The 14749-nt window shown below is 58.5% G+C and overlaps 1 protein-coding gene across 3 annotated transcripts in view; it reads right to left on the bottom strand.

Moving 5' to 3' along the window:
• Positions 1–2185: 2185 nt before the first annotated feature.
• Positions 2186–14749, bottom strand: part of TMEM255B (transmembrane protein 255B) — a 33194-nt gene continuing 20630 nt past the window's right edge. For all 3 annotated transcript variants that reach the window (XM_038570133.1, XM_038570134.1, XM_038570135.1), the window contains 5 exons: positions 11979–12059; positions 9826–9911; positions 8516–8675; positions 6580–6723; positions 2186–2828 (listed from right to left, as the gene is read on the bottom strand). In XM_038570133.1, coding sequence (XP_038426061.1) covers positions 2694–2828; positions 6580–6723; positions 8516–8675; positions 9826–9911; positions 11979–12059 — 606 coding nt within the window. In that variant the 3' untranslated portion in view covers positions 2186–2693. The remainder of the gene's footprint in view (positions 2829–6579; positions 6724–8515; positions 8676–9825; positions 9912–11978; positions 12060–14749) is intronic.

Genomic DNA, 14749 nt, shown 5'->3' with positions numbered 1-14749 from the left:
CACGGGGCCAAACGCACTCTTAGCATCTGATCCAGCAATCACGCTCCTTGGTACTGATCCAAAGGAGCTGAAACGTGTCCACACAAAATCCTGCACTGGGGCAGAGGTGGGAGGGGCTGGGCTCTCAAGTGCCTCAAGCCCTTGTACCTTAGCTTTAAGCATTCGTTCTGCCCGTATATGAAATTTCATAATTAAATCAGTTTAGAACACGAGAAAAGGAAATACATATATAACTGTTGCTGTCTGGGGAGCCACTAATGGAATGAGGGCCTTGCCTCCTGGACTTTTTCCCTCTTCCTGTAGGCCAGACAACATTTCCCCTGAGTTCATAGGGCATCTCTGCTCAGCTAGGGGCCACTCTTCACAGTGATGATGAGGGTCTTGTTCTTGTTAACTGGACACACGCTGTCCTCCCGGTTCTGCTTCACATGCATTGACATCAGGGTATTCCGCCCTGTTTCATTGCGATACGAGTCATGTACCACAATATTCACCCTTTAACAAGGTACAATTCAGTGGGTTTTATACATTAACAAACCTGTGCAACCATCACCACCATCTGGTTGTGCAGGGTGCAGACTGTGGGGCACTATCTTGGGACTGGGGGGTCAGGTGTGGGCATGTGTGGGGTGCAGGGCATGGAGACCTATGTCGGGGACTGGGGCGGGGGGTCAGGTGCAGGGCATGGGAGCTGTCCTGGGGATGAAGGGGGGTGCCTGGAGCCACCACCAGGCTGGGAGTCGAATTATTCACATTCTTTGTGGCTGGTACAAGGGATAAAGACATTCTTGTGGGCAAGAGCAAAATTGTTGGCCTGGGAGTTTAATATTTTTATCAGCTCTTGGGTTCACCAGCCAGATAGAAGTGGGTTTGGGTGACATGGGTGTGAACCGGGACACTACTGTGTGGCTCTGGGCCCAGGATGAGTGCGGAGGTCAGAAAGTATCCTTGTGTCTCCTGGTACGTGCGTGGCCATCTGCTGGGGTTGGCGGCCTGGGTCCGGTCAGCACAGGCTGCCAGGCTGCAGCTCAGGGGCGCTTCTAAGCAGGACGGGTCCTGAGGAGGCGGGCGTCCTGGCCCAGGAGGCACCACTTCACTCCCCCAGATCGCCTGAGAGCGTGGGGCACACTCCAGTGGGTGGAGTCCAGGCTCCCACGACAGGGAACTCAGGGACGGAGACAACACCTCAGATTGCCGCAGCTTCCTGATTGGCCACACGGAGCTGGTTCCTAAACTCCAGGCAGATGAGGTGCTTGCTGGGGGGCCCTGGCATCCCCTCTCAGACCCCCCCGAGCACAGGGCTGGCTGCCTCCACACTCCCCGTTGCCAGCCCTGCGCTGAAGGGGGATTTCCTCTGCAAAGGTCAAGGCTGGGCCGTGACCAGTTGGGGCTCGGAGCCACCCCAGACTCCATCCCACTCCTAGAACCTGAAGGTGGCTCACAGGACCAGGGGCCAGGCCTCCCGCCTCTTTGCCTGTAGCAAGCAGCTCCTCTAGGGCCAGCGTGCCGGGCTCCTCACCTGGCCCACCACACGCCCCACATCCCATGTGCGCTGCTTCCCCGTAGGAACCTGCACGTCACCTTTAGAGAAAGCGCGCCTTGGGCTCAGGAAGCAGTGGGAGGGGTTCCCGTTCCAGGCCCGGAATGTTGCCTGGTAGATGTGCCTCCGCGCCAGCTCAGGGGGCAAGAGACCACGGCCGCTGACCAAGGCTCCTGTTCCGGGTTTTTCTCTCCCTCCCCCACCCCTCCCGTCTCCACCCCTCTTTCTCCAGTGCTCCAGGATTGTAATGTTCCCAGGCCTGTCACTCAGCCAGGATTTGATCATTGCCCAGGTGGGTGCCCACCTGCTGCGCCAGGTATGTCTTGGTCAATGGCTGTTGGTCTGCAAGAGGCAGAGTTGTGGCCCAGGCTCTGGCTGAAGGGCCTCAGAAGCTGCCCACCCGTGGTCACTTGGAGCAGAGACATTGGGGCATAGAGGGATCTATTCTGCAGGCAAGGGAGGCCCCCTGTGGGCCGCCCCACACAGCAGATTGGACAGCCTCTAGAATAATCCATGAAAGATGGCAGCTGGAAGCAAAGATGCCTTGAATAGGAAACATGTAGCCTTAGGTAGCAAGTCTTTCTGCAGGTGTGACAACAGGTTGGGAAAAGAAGTGCACACAGACCTCAGTGAACACACATACCTTACAGGCAGCATTTGATATTTAAGCCAAAGCACCTTTCCATCCCCAGCAAGTACCAAATGAACACAGCTCCGAGCACAGAGCCCTGCACTTTGTGGGGACACACAGGTAAGTATGTAAACATACTACACACCTCCTTGATACAGGATGTTCACATGGGGCACACAGGGCCATATTCCCTTTGCAAAATAATAATGACAAGCTCACTGGGGGGCTGGTAAGAAAGTGAGCTTTGTTTAGTGAGTGACGACACCACCCAGGGCAAGGGGGCTCGGGGGGGTTTGGGATCTCTTTGGTGTCCAGCGTATAGAGGTGCAGCCTGGGGCTCTGTCCCCCCACCACTGATCCTGGCCTCTCTGCCCACAGATGTGCCCAGGAGGGGAAAGAGGGCGCAGACTCAAACATTCCCCCAATGTTCCCGGGAGGTTGGCCACAGAAGCAAGGTTTGTAGAGGCTGCTTTGTTTTTTAACAAACCAAAACTAAATTATTTTTCAATCTATGCCCATGTGTCATGGAGTGTAGGGGGGGGGCTTCTCCCCTGGGAGGAAGTGGGCTGGAGCACAGAGAGATGGTGTGTTGGGAGGCTGCACATCCTCAGACAGAGGGGGGTCCCTGGGAGTCGAGGCTGGGAAGCCGCCACAGCGCTGAAAGGAACAGAAGGGTGGGGCTGGTCAGCGGAAGGGCCAGCCCCACACGCATCCACATGGAGCACCACAGCACCCCAGAAAAAGCCCCCCTGGGGGCCAGGCTCCCCCACACCCAGGGCCACCCGCCTGACCCAGGCCCCCTGATCAGGCTGCACCACCAGTGAGGCTGGGGGGGCCCCATTCAGTCCATGGGGCCCTCCTCTGCACACACTCCGCACCCGCAGCCACCCGCAGAGATGCCCATCCTCCCGGCCCACACGGCTGCAGCGCAGGCATCTCCCACCAAAGTGCAAACATGTCCAAGGAAGAGGCTACCCCAAGCATCTGGGTTCCCCAGCACTTCATATTTTAAGAAAAAACTAAGACACCAACATTTTCAGTATAGTTCGATGGTTAATTTTATGTGTCTACTTGGCCAGGCCTTGGCCCAGATGCTCAAACACTGGCCCAGATGTTCCTATGGAGGTATTTTCTAGGTGTGATGGACTTTTAATCAGGCCATCAGTTCAAGGCCTTGAGAGGATAAGACTGAGTTCCCAGGGAAGAGGGACTCCGCCTCTGGACTGCCTGCCTGTGCCTGCAAGACCCGTTCTTCCCTGCTCTGTAGCCTATGTCTACCCCATCCTGCAGGCTCTGGGCTCGGTCTGTCCTCCTGTCCTTCTCTGTCTCTCTGCCTCTGTCTCCATCTATCTCTGTCTCTGTCTCTGTCTCTTTCTCTATCTCTCTGCCTCTGTTTCTCTGTCTCTGTCTCTATCTCTATCTCTCTGCCTCTGTCTCTGTCTCTCTGTAGCAATATCTGTATCACCTATATATGCGCACACATCCTGCAGGTCCTATTTTCCCTGGGGAACCCTGGCTAACACACATAGACTCAAGTAAAAGTGAGTCTGAGAAGAAAAATGTTGAGTATGGCACATAGTTTAAGTCAATAAAATTTCCAGTTTTTCTCAACCTGCCAGCAAACCTTTTAAATTTTTTCCCTTAACTTCTAATAGTTAGAAATGCCTACTTCAAACCAGTATTTAAATAAATAAAGCAAACAGTCCCCTCTATGAAATACACAGGGTGTTTAAGAGCTCTGATCTCCTGATGGTGTTCTGGTCCCTCTTACCTCCACCTGCCAGGTGTCCAGGGCCCCCAAGAAGCCAGCCCATCTGACCTCTGCGGCTCCTTCTGGACCCTTCCCCACCAATGACCCAGGGGCCCCAGGGATTTAGCATTCTGAAAGAATAATGTCCTCACAAGCCGTAGCTGAACCCAAGAATACTGCCCCCTCAAAGTCAGCAGCATGGGCTTCAGAATCCAATGGCCGGGCCTCTGCCCACCTCTCTCTCTCCTCCCTGACCACAGGGGACAAATCAAACTTCTAGAGAACATTCTCTCTGGTCTGCTAGGAGCTCCCAGCCTTTACAGTGCATGTGTCCACTAGCTCTCCGCTGGAAATGAGCAGCTGCAAGACCACACACTAAACCACCATGAACCCTGGACTGAACCACCACAGACCATTAAAAAACTGCTGTGAATCATGAGGACAATCTCTGGCAGGACAGCTTTGCCCACCCTGGCAGCCCTGTTAGGAAAGCAGACAAGACACAATTTGGTGTAGGATGCAGCTAACCTTCCATTTTTGTTCACACATGTCATGATGCCAAGCCCTCCCGTGTGTCCTGGCCAGGTGACCACTAGAAGCAGGAAGGGTAGTTCCCTTGAAGGTCTTTCTTTCAATGAATGGCTCCAAACAGCTGCACCTGCTGTCTGGCCCCTGCTATTATGTGGGGGGGATCCTTTGCTGCTAATGACCTCAGACACTCCTATTCCCTCTCTGTGGTCATGGAAACAGAGCATCGGTTCCCCTTCCATCGCCAGGACACACATGGAGCACCCCAGTCGGTCATCTCCCTGAGACCTGGTCATTGGTGTGAATGTACTGATGCTCCTGCACATGCTGGTGATAAAGCTGACGAGGCACAGGGAGCGCCCAGGCCTCCCCCGGGGGACAAAGGGAGATCTTGTCAGGACAAGCCCGGACAGTGGCTGAGGATGGGATACGCCACATTCACTAGCCAGCACCATGGCCGGCACATGGAAGGCCACCCCCTCGCCCCATGTCCTATGAGGAGACGCATCGTGACACCCACCCAGGGCTCTGAGGTCAGGACCCAGACCCAGAAGAGCCCCCAGCAGCTGCCGGCCTCCAAGGACCAGCGGGTGCCCAGCGAGTCAGGGCTGCACTTGGGCTCATGCAGGTCCACCATCACAGGCAAGTTCATGGGAGGCGTCCAAAAGGAGTAGGAGCCCCTACAGCACACACCAGAGCTTGGAGGGCACAACTCCCCCTGCCGCCTGGCGTGGATGGGTGACAAGCGAGCCAATCCAGCCTGCACTCAGGTCCACGTTTCTGCACTGGGGTTTGTCCCCGAAGGCAGCCCACCAGCCAGGGATCCAGCCTCCCCACGGCTGTGGGTCTCACACTCTGGGCTTGGCAAATTGAAGGAATGAGAAGCAGAGTGGAGCCCTCAGGGCACACGGTCAAGGCAATGTGGTCCTCACGGTGGTGGGGACTGAGGGGCACGCCCAGACATAGCAGCACTCCAGGGCAGTTGAGGCTGTCGAGTGTGGCCCCCAGGATGGCGGGGACAGCTGTGCCCAGTGGCATGGGGATGAACCTGCCCTCGGGTGAGCGCTACAGGGGTGGTAGACAAACCTCTCCTTTCTTCAGCCTTGGGACCATTGTTCCCCCACATCACAGAGGAGGGTAAGATACCCTCAAGCGAGGCCTCACCCTCTTGGGGACACGGTGCTTGAAGGGGCCTCATGCCCGTGGAATCAGGACCGAGCACCCTGCGGTCCCCATGGGACCAGGGCCCAGTGCCCACTCAGCACCTGCTGGCTACTGCCTGGCAGACGCTTCTTGGGAAGGAGGAAGCGTCCCTTGGCACAGCCCTGTGGAGACCAGAGTGGGGCTTGACTCTGGGTGGACGGCTGTGTCGGGTGCCCTCTGGGAATTCAAAGACATCACCCACGCCCAGGCAGCTCAGCCACTAGCCTCATTTTCCAGGTGAGTAGAGACAGCACCAGCAGGAGGCCGGCACACCACTCAGGTCGCACCCAGTGGGCCCTCCGTTGGCAGGCTGCAGGTAACAGCCCCCTCAGCACACCGCACCCCATGTCCCGGGCTCCAGAACCCCCTATACCTGCTCCCAGCCACCTCACTGACACCCCAGGCAGCCAGCCGGCCTGGCCAGTGGGGTCCCCAGAGCCACAAAGGGAGCTGTGTGGAGACAGGACTGGAAGACAAGGCAGGTGCCACTCTGGGAACGACCACAGCTGCCCCAGGCCCATGTGTCCTACTGGCTGTGAGGTGGCCACTTCTGTGGGTATGCATGGCTGGAGGGTGAGCTCCCATGGTCTCCAGATAACTGCGCACAGGCCACGGGTGGCCGGCCGGGACTCTGCGGTGAACTGCCACAGGGTCCGGGCCTGGGTCAGAAAAGGCTCAAGGCCTGGACGATGCCAAGGGCCAGGCCAGCAAAGGAGCCTGAAACACTGGAGGGGCCGGGCTGTCTGCCATGCCTCCCTCACAGGGCCCCCATCCCTGGCCAGTGCATGCTGGCTCTGCTGCCCTTAACAAACTGGGGGAAGGGAGGCCATGGACCCCCATCTGGGTCCCGTCTGACCAGGGCTGTCCTGGGCGACTGCAGCCTGTGATGTGGGCCCACTGGCTTCTCCCAGGCAACACAAGGCCTACCTGGAGAGGCAGAGGGTAGGACGAGCAGGTGGGGAGGGTCGCGGGCGATGGGCAGAAGCCCGTGTAGGCCAGGATCTGCTGGGCGGGGTTGTAGAGGATCTGAGGCAGAGCAGACGGGCCGTAGGCCAGCTGGGACAGAGGGACCTGCCAGCAGAACAGATGTGTGTCAACCGGCCCTCCCAAGGCCACCCACCCTGGGCATCAGGCCACCAGCCGCGGAGCCCAATCCTCCTGCTACCCTCCTGTGACACCTGCAAGGGAGACAACACTCCTGGATCAGATCAGAACACCTAAAAGCAGGGCTTACTTTTGCATTTTTCTATTTGTCTCAGGGACACACCCACGTGCCAGGCTAGGCCAGGATTTCTTTGGTGTTTTATTTGAAAAAGCAAGACAACCACTAGCTCCAGGGCACCTGGGGGGCTCAGTCGGTGAAGAGGCCAACTCTAGATTTCAGGGTCGTGGGATCGAGTCCTGCATCGGACTCCCTGCTTCCCCCCCTCCCTCCGCCCCTCCCCACATGCACATGCTCTCTCTCTTTCTAAAATAAATAAATAAACCCTAAAATGAGAAAAAAACAAAAAAAACCACAGCCCTGGTTGTTCCTCTCCAGGGGAGCCATGTTACAGGGCATCTCTACCTGGCAGGTGCCTGCCTTGGAGCAAGCCTCTTCTGATGGCTAATGAAATGCCTTCATTCCTTAAGATAATTTTTAAATTATAAAACCCATCAAAGTTACAAGACTATCTACTCAGTAGGTGTAAAATTTAAAGAACCTTCTAACAATTCTATTGTGGACTCTGATGAACGCCAGAACCTGTTCCAGAGCACCTGGGCGGCCACTGGCCATGCCTTCACCCAGGCTCATAGAGCGGCGGAGGTCTAAGCCCATGAACCTACAATCTACGCTCCTCCTGTCTCAGAAGATGTGCCAAGAGTGGAAGCTTTGAACTAGCTGCTTTGGCAAAGCCTTGCCTCAGGTCCACAGGAGCTCCCCGCGGCCTGTGCCCGTCAGCATCCTGATCCCAGTCCTGCCACAGTGACATTAGTCCAGGAGGAGGAGGCTTGTCTCATATGAGCTTAGAGACCCCTTGTGCCCCAGAGCTTGGAAAGGCTGTGCACCAGCCAGTGGGGGAGGGGGGCGGTGGGGGGAGGGGGACTGCTGGGGGGGTCTCCCTCCATGACTCGGTCCAGACAGCGTGAGACGAGTTATATCTCAGGAGGCTGCAGGCTCAGCTCCTAAACATGAACTGTGACCAGTCTGCAGCGCGCTCAGGCAGCGTGGGGCCTGTGGGGCATGGGGTCCATGTGTCCACACTAGCCGGTCCCAGCTTGTGCTCTCTGGAGTCCATGGCCTGAGGTGGGGCCTCGCCAGCCAAGGACAGCCAGGGTCAGGAGGGGCTGTGCCCAAGAGGTCCAGCTGGGTACAAGCCTGTCTCAGGGAAAAGAGGGGACCAGAGGTCCCGCGCAGCCCTGTCCCGAGGACAAGCTGCTTCCGAGCAGAGAACCGGGCTGAGGGTGCCCCCGGGGCAGGAGGGGGAGGGGGGGTCAGCTGGAGCCGCCTCGGCCAGAGCACCAGCCCCAAAGCTCTCGTCCATGGTCGGAGGCATCTCCAGGTCACCCCTAGCTCGGGCACACACAGACCCAAGCCCTGGATCCGTAACACGGGGCTCTGGGCTTCCGTGGGCAGCAGGGCGTGACAGGGTGGGGTGAACAGCCTGGGCTTGGGTCCCATCACGTCTCCCACTCCTCGAGTGGCTTCGTGCACCGCATGCTACTGAGGACCGGCTCCCGGGACCAGGTGGTAAAGGCTTGCTGTGACCCTAACGTGGCTGGCAGCTCATGTGAGCCTCTGTTTCCCCACTTGCAAGTGAGGATAAGGAGGCCCACCCTGTCCACCTCAAGCCCCGACCCATCTCCAGTGGGTCCTACTCACCATGTCCTTGAAGGCGCCCAGAACTGCTGCTGTGACGATGCCTAGGAGCACACCCAGGACATTCAGCAGTGCCGAGGCCCAGAGCAGCCGGTACAGGTGCAGCACGTCCTGGCAGCGATGCACACCCACGAACTCATAATAGGCAGGAGGGTGTTCAGTGCTGCCCGAGGGTAGCAAGTGTCACCCACACTGGCGAGGAGGTGGCCCACAAGCAGGGCAGGGCACAGAGCCCAGTGGTCTGAATCCGGACAAGGGAGGGTCAGGGGGACCCCCTTCGTGAACCAGCCCAGATGCACCCTGAGGTCACAGTGGCAAGGCTGTCTCCCAGGGCTTCTGGAATTCCTTCCAGGGAACAAACCCAGGCCTGTGAGCGGGCAGGACCACCCGAGCCCACTCCCCAAACCCAGGTCCCGGCAGAAGGATGATGGAGCCCTGACTGGGTCACCCTCAGAGCCAGCAGGACTCGTGGCTGGGCTCTCTCCACCTGCTGCCGTGCAGGGAATATAGGAGGGTGAGCCCCTGCGGGGGTCTGTCCTGCCCCCCCACGGGCCTGCAGGGGTCCACACATCTGCTGTTTCTCCCATTTTGGCTTGGAAATGGGACAGAACCCTCTTTGGGGATAATGGGGTTTCTGCTTAGAACCCTGGGGTTTCCAACAATTCTGGGGAGGGGACCCAAGAAGCAAACATGGAAGTCCCTGCTAGCTCTAGCGTAGGTGATCCAGCTAGTAACGTGACACGGGGCCCAGGGCTATTGTAGAAGCCCTGCCGCATTAAGGATGGATGCCTGAGGCTCTGTGCAGGTGAGTCTGAGCACCAAGAACCCCAGGGCCCGTCCTGGGGAGGCTCCCACACGCCGTGAGCTTTCCGGCAGCCTGGGCAGGCTCTCGCAGCCCACGCAGAGAAGAGGGCCCTCCGCTGTTCACAGCGCAGGTTAGGGTAGGCCAAGCACGGCGCTCTCACCAGGACCTGAACTCAGGGCCCCCCAGGCCCGGGGAAGGGGCCCCGGCTGCAGCCACCCAGCCCAGCCCCAGCTGACCAGGAAGGAACACGGAGAGGCCTGGGGCACATACATACCGTCCAGAGGCCCAGGTTCTGACAGAGCCACAACCAAGGGGCGGGAGGCTGTGGCCCTCCCCATACCTCAGCACCTTGCTGTGCCTCGGTTTCTCATCCATGAAATGGACTCAACACCCCTTCCTCCCATGGACATCTGAGGACTGAAGGGGACTGTGTGGGTGCAGAGCCAGGGCCCAGAGGGTCAGGAGCATGGATGGCGGCCATGTGGTCAGGCCCCTCCCCACCACTCACCTCTGGCAGTTGTAGAGGTCACAGCAGTAGCACGTGCTGCTCCTCACCTTCAGCTGGCACTGGCCATTCGAGGAGTGACAGGTGACCTTGAGCAGAGAGACCTTGTCAGGCGCCGGCCATTCCTCACCCCAGAGGGGACAGGGCTGCCTTCCTGGGAGCCAGGCAGCCCCTCCTCCTGGGACCTGTCTCCTCGCCTTCCTCCGTCCACCCACCCCAGGGGCAGTGGGCTGCGGGCTGGTAGGGTCCCCCTGCTGGACACTCAGAGGATGAGGCTTTGCCAAGACAGCCATCATTTGGTGGACAAGGAGAGGGTGAGGGTCCCAGGCACTGAGCATGTAGGCAGGGATGCACCAGGAGGGGACATATGGACAGCTCCAGGAGGGGGGGGGGGACGGCTCCAGGAGAGGGATGGGGGGCAGCTCCAGGAGGGGACAGGGGGCAGCTCCAGGAGGGAACGGGGGACGGCTCCAAGAGAGGGGGGTACTCCATCAGGGAGAACTCCTCCTGCTCACACATAGGCCGCACCCGGCAACCCGGTGTGGCCGAGACTGGAGACCGCCCGGCATAAGAACATGTATCCTGCCCTCAGGCCCCTGCCAGAATCACCCTATAAATGGCTGGGAGACTTTTGATGTTAAAAAAGCAAGATTGGAGCAGAAACATGACCTTCCTCCTTCCCCCAGTGTGACATGAGCAATGCTGCCTGTGTTTGGGAGTTAGTGGCGCAGGACCGCTCCAACTTCCGAGGGGCAGCAGTGACCTCTGGGGAGGACAAGAGACTCCTGAGATAGGACGGACGACGTGCCAAGTGAAGGGCAGGGGGCAAGCTCTGCCGGTCCAGGGGCAGGTGAAGGAGCAGCCAGGCCACGGGGTACTCAGAGTGTCCCTGGGGCCCCGGCCCTCTTGGCCACACTTCCAAAACCACTAGACTCGTGACCCCCCTCAGGGTCCTGTGGTTGCAGGCTGTGGGGTGTTCTGGCATGGGCAAGTACCTGGAGCACATAAGGGCAATGTCCAGATCAGCAGGGTCATGCCTGGGGTCCTGGGAAGGGCAGGGCTGCAAGCTCAGGGGGCAGAGGGGCAAGGGAACGGGGGCCACCCATGGCTCCCTGGCCCCGGGGGAGTGTGCAAGCCCAGGGGACGGCGGCTTAGAGCTGGTTGGCCAGTAAGAGGCCTGGAGCCCAGCCTGGCCCCCCTGCCTGTCATGCAGGCAAAGCTCTGTGTGGCCATGCTCCTCTGTTCCTGTGGCCGTTCTTGCACCAGGGAGCCGGGGACGAGAATGGGAACAGAGACCCTCTGGTCTGTAGACCCTGAAAAATCACTGACTCTTTATAAGGGAAAGCCGCTGGGCCTGGTCTAGAGCTGTGCAGGCAGCGCAGGCCCAGAACCTCCAGGGAGCATTTCAGATCCTGAGTCTAGTGAAGCCACAAGCTGGGGGGCAGGGGAGGGCAGCATCAGGATTTGCTCAAGCTCCTGGGCTCGTTCCAAGAGAAAGAGGTTTGGGAACGAGGGGCGAGCCAGGGCAACCCCAGGGTCATGTGGCCCTATCCTCAGAAGGCCTGACAGATGGGGTTCAGGAAGTTATCTGTGCTCCTCTGTGACCCCAGGAGCAGAAGTGGACAGGTGGCCACCAGCAAACGATCCATCGGGGGAGCCGGAAGGAGGGCAGACAGGAGAAGTGTCTGTGGATGGGTGGGGGTGTACAGGGAGGACCTGTGACAGCCTCTGGCCGGAGAGCTCTCCAGCCCCTCACCCCAGGTAAAAGGCCAGGAGGGCTGGGGGCAGCCTTTGGAGAAAGCTGCCTCCCCCTTGGAAGGGCAGCAGGGAACCTCCACCCCTGAGGCTTCAGAAGCACCCAAAGACATGTGGGGGTGATCCGCAGTGTCTGCTCCAGATACAGCTCCTCCTGCACATGTGCACAGTTGGGAGGACGAGTTTAGTCGAACTGACAGGTTTGTGCAGAACTGGGGCCAGTCTGCCAGAGGGGCCCCATGCCTGTGCACCACCCGCTGCAAGTGGCCACCTACAACCCAACAGGCGACCCGCAAGACTGCTGTGTGTCCCCAGAAGCCACTCCAGCTGCCACATGGTGGGCTAGTCAGCCCTGGGCCGGATCAACAGAAGGAAGCCCACGCACCCCAGACCCTGTGTACCTCCGTCTGGTAGGTGTCGTGCACGTAGCCCACCTCGCTGGCGAAAAACTGGCATCTTCCCGCAGTGAGGGGCCTGGGCTCCTAGGCACAAGGACACACACGTGGGATGGAGTGGCTTTGACCCCAAGTCAGGAGCGATTCCAGACCCACCTGCAGGCTCAAAGCCTGTGGGCATCCGCCAGGGGCAGGACGCAGAGCAGGAGACCCTGCCACTCCTCGTGGGTGGCTGGGCCACTGAGGGCAGGAGGCCCACCCCAAGTGGCACCCACCCTGCAGGCTGGGCTGACACATCCCTCCTCCCTCTACCTACAGAAGCAGCAGAAAGGAGGCCGTTGCCTGACCTACTGCTGTGACCTAGGAGACCTGTCAGCTCCTGCCTCTATCCCTAAAACAAAACAAGTTTTGTACCAGGAAGGGAGAAAAAAAAGACCCGTCATTAATTCATTTACCCAGCCACCCCTCCACCTGATCATCCAGTCATTCACCATCTCTATATCCTTCCATCCATCCCTCTATCCATCCATCCCTCCCTCCATCCCTCCCTCCATCCTTCCCTCCATCCATCCCTCCATCCTTTCCTCCCTCCATCCATCCTTCCCTCCCTCCCTCCAGCCATGCACCCACCAACCACTCAACATACATCCATCTATGGCCCTATCCAATTTTCCATCCACAAATCTGTCCCCCGTATTCATGGAGAAGATGCCATGCCAGACGAAGAAGGTGCCCAGGTTAGACATAGTCCCTGCCCCTAGGGGACACACAATAACTGACACCCAGGAGCTGTAACATGCTGCGAACCTGTATTATCTATAAGGTACACAAGGGTATAGGGTCCCATAACTGTATTTATTTCTCCGTTAGTCCTATTTCTCAGAACACCCCCACCTCTGACCCAAAAAGAACATAGGTTACCACCAGCGACAGCCCCTTGGGGATGCAGCCCGGGACGCAGAGCTGGGCAGCCCCGTGGGTCCACCTTCCTGCAGGAGACAGACAGCAGAGCCAGGAAAGGGGTGTGGGGTGCAGGACGGACCACAGGGCTGTGCCAGGATGGGGGCTGGCAGGCTGGTGTGGCCAAGGCCCCGTGGTGACCACCGCTGAGCCCTCACAGGATGCCGCTGATTCTGCCCTGCCCCTCCCCCTGGGCTGTCATCCCCACACAGGCTTGTTCCAAAAGCTCCTCTCAGTGTCCCAGTGGATGGCAGGCGCCAGGGGCACCTGTGATGACAGCATCCGGTGACTTGGGTCCCACCCTGCTGCATCGGCGCCCTTCCTCACACCAATATCCATATGGAAACACCCTTTCTGACTGTACATCGCAGTCTTGCTAGAGGCATCCAGATGCACAGGTCACCCTGTCCCCATCCGAGTCCAGCCCCACTCGAGCACCAGCCGCGCCCAGCCTCAGCACCGTTTCCACTTTGGTCAGCTGGGCCACCGTGACTCATGCCACGGACGGGCGGCCTGATGAATAGACGCTTGCTCCCACAGCCCTGGTGGCAGCCGCAGACCAGGGAGCAGCCTCTTCCTGCCTCGTCTTCACATGGCAGACGGCGGGCTTGGTCTCTGTCCAGACGCTAATCCCACCACAGGGCCCCCCATCCCCATGACCCCATCTGACCCTGATCACCTCCCAATGGCCAGCCCCCCCCCCCCAAGTGTTCTGGCGACGCAGATCTGCAGCCACGGCAGCTCAGAGGACAGTCCACTCCGGGCACCACCTTAAGTCAGACACGAAAACTCCGTGGACAACCTGCACGTTTCAGCAAACTATCTTCCTAACACAGAAGCTCCGGTGGCGTAGTTTCCTTTTCTGTCTAAATCTTCAGTGTCCAATCAGGAGGAAATAATTCTTAGTTTGAATTAAATAAAACTGGGACCTATTTTAGTCCCACCGACCACACAGCCTTAGTTTTCGAATGTATGACGACACCGAGACTACGTTTCTCTGGGGATAACCCTCACCTCTGCTGGGCTGGAGAGAGCCCCGAGTCCGGGTCACCGGGCCTAAGAAAATGGGCCACGGGCATGCAGAAAGACTGTTGACAAATCTTACTTCCTAACTCTTCCACATAAATCAACATTAAGACACCATGCATATTAATATCAGACTCTAAGTCACTAAAACTCAGTTAAAACCCCGTTGTCTCCCGCAGGGGTCAGCCCACTATACCCTTGGGCCATGTCCAGCCCACCACCTGATTTTGTAAATAAAGTTTTATGGGCACAAAACCATGCTCATTTGTCCACATCTGTGGTTGCTTCTGTGCTTCGACAGCTGAACTAAGTAGTTGTGGCAGAGGCCACATGGCCACAGGCCTAGGGTGCCCCTGGCCCATTGCACGTGTGTCAGGGCAGGACCTGCTGAGCAGCTGTGAACAGAAGATGTGGGGCCGCCAGGAGGACGGGGACACTGTGCCCCTCACCAGTGTGGTGTGATCAGCCCAACCACCAAGTGGGCTGCCCCCCTGGGCTGTCATCCCCACACAGGCTTGTTCCAAAAGCTCCTCTCAGTGTCCCAGTGGATGGCAGGCGCCAGGGGCACCTGTGATGACAGCATCCGGTGACTGTTCTGCCCACCCTCAGGGTGGGCAAGTCCACCCTGAGCCCATTATTTCCTGTGTCTCCCATCATAAACCAGAACCGCTTGTCTCGCAGCCCAGACAATCTGCCCGAAGGTCCTGCTGGGTAGAAATAGGTCGTTAGCTGCCAACAAATGTGCCAGCGCCGACCTTCCGGACCCTGGGCACTGATGTTCCACTTCACGG

Source organism: Canis lupus, chromosome 22, assembly GCF_011100685.1.
Source record: "Canis lupus familiaris isolate Mischka breed German Shepherd chromosome 22, alternate assembly UU_Cfam_GSD_1.0, whole genome shotgun sequence".
NCBI classification, from domain to species: Eukaryota; Metazoa; Chordata; class Mammalia; order Carnivora; family Canidae; genus Canis; species Canis lupus.
The sequence above is the reverse complement of the archived record's forward strand: the minus strand, read 5'-3'. Positions and strand labels throughout refer to the sequence as shown.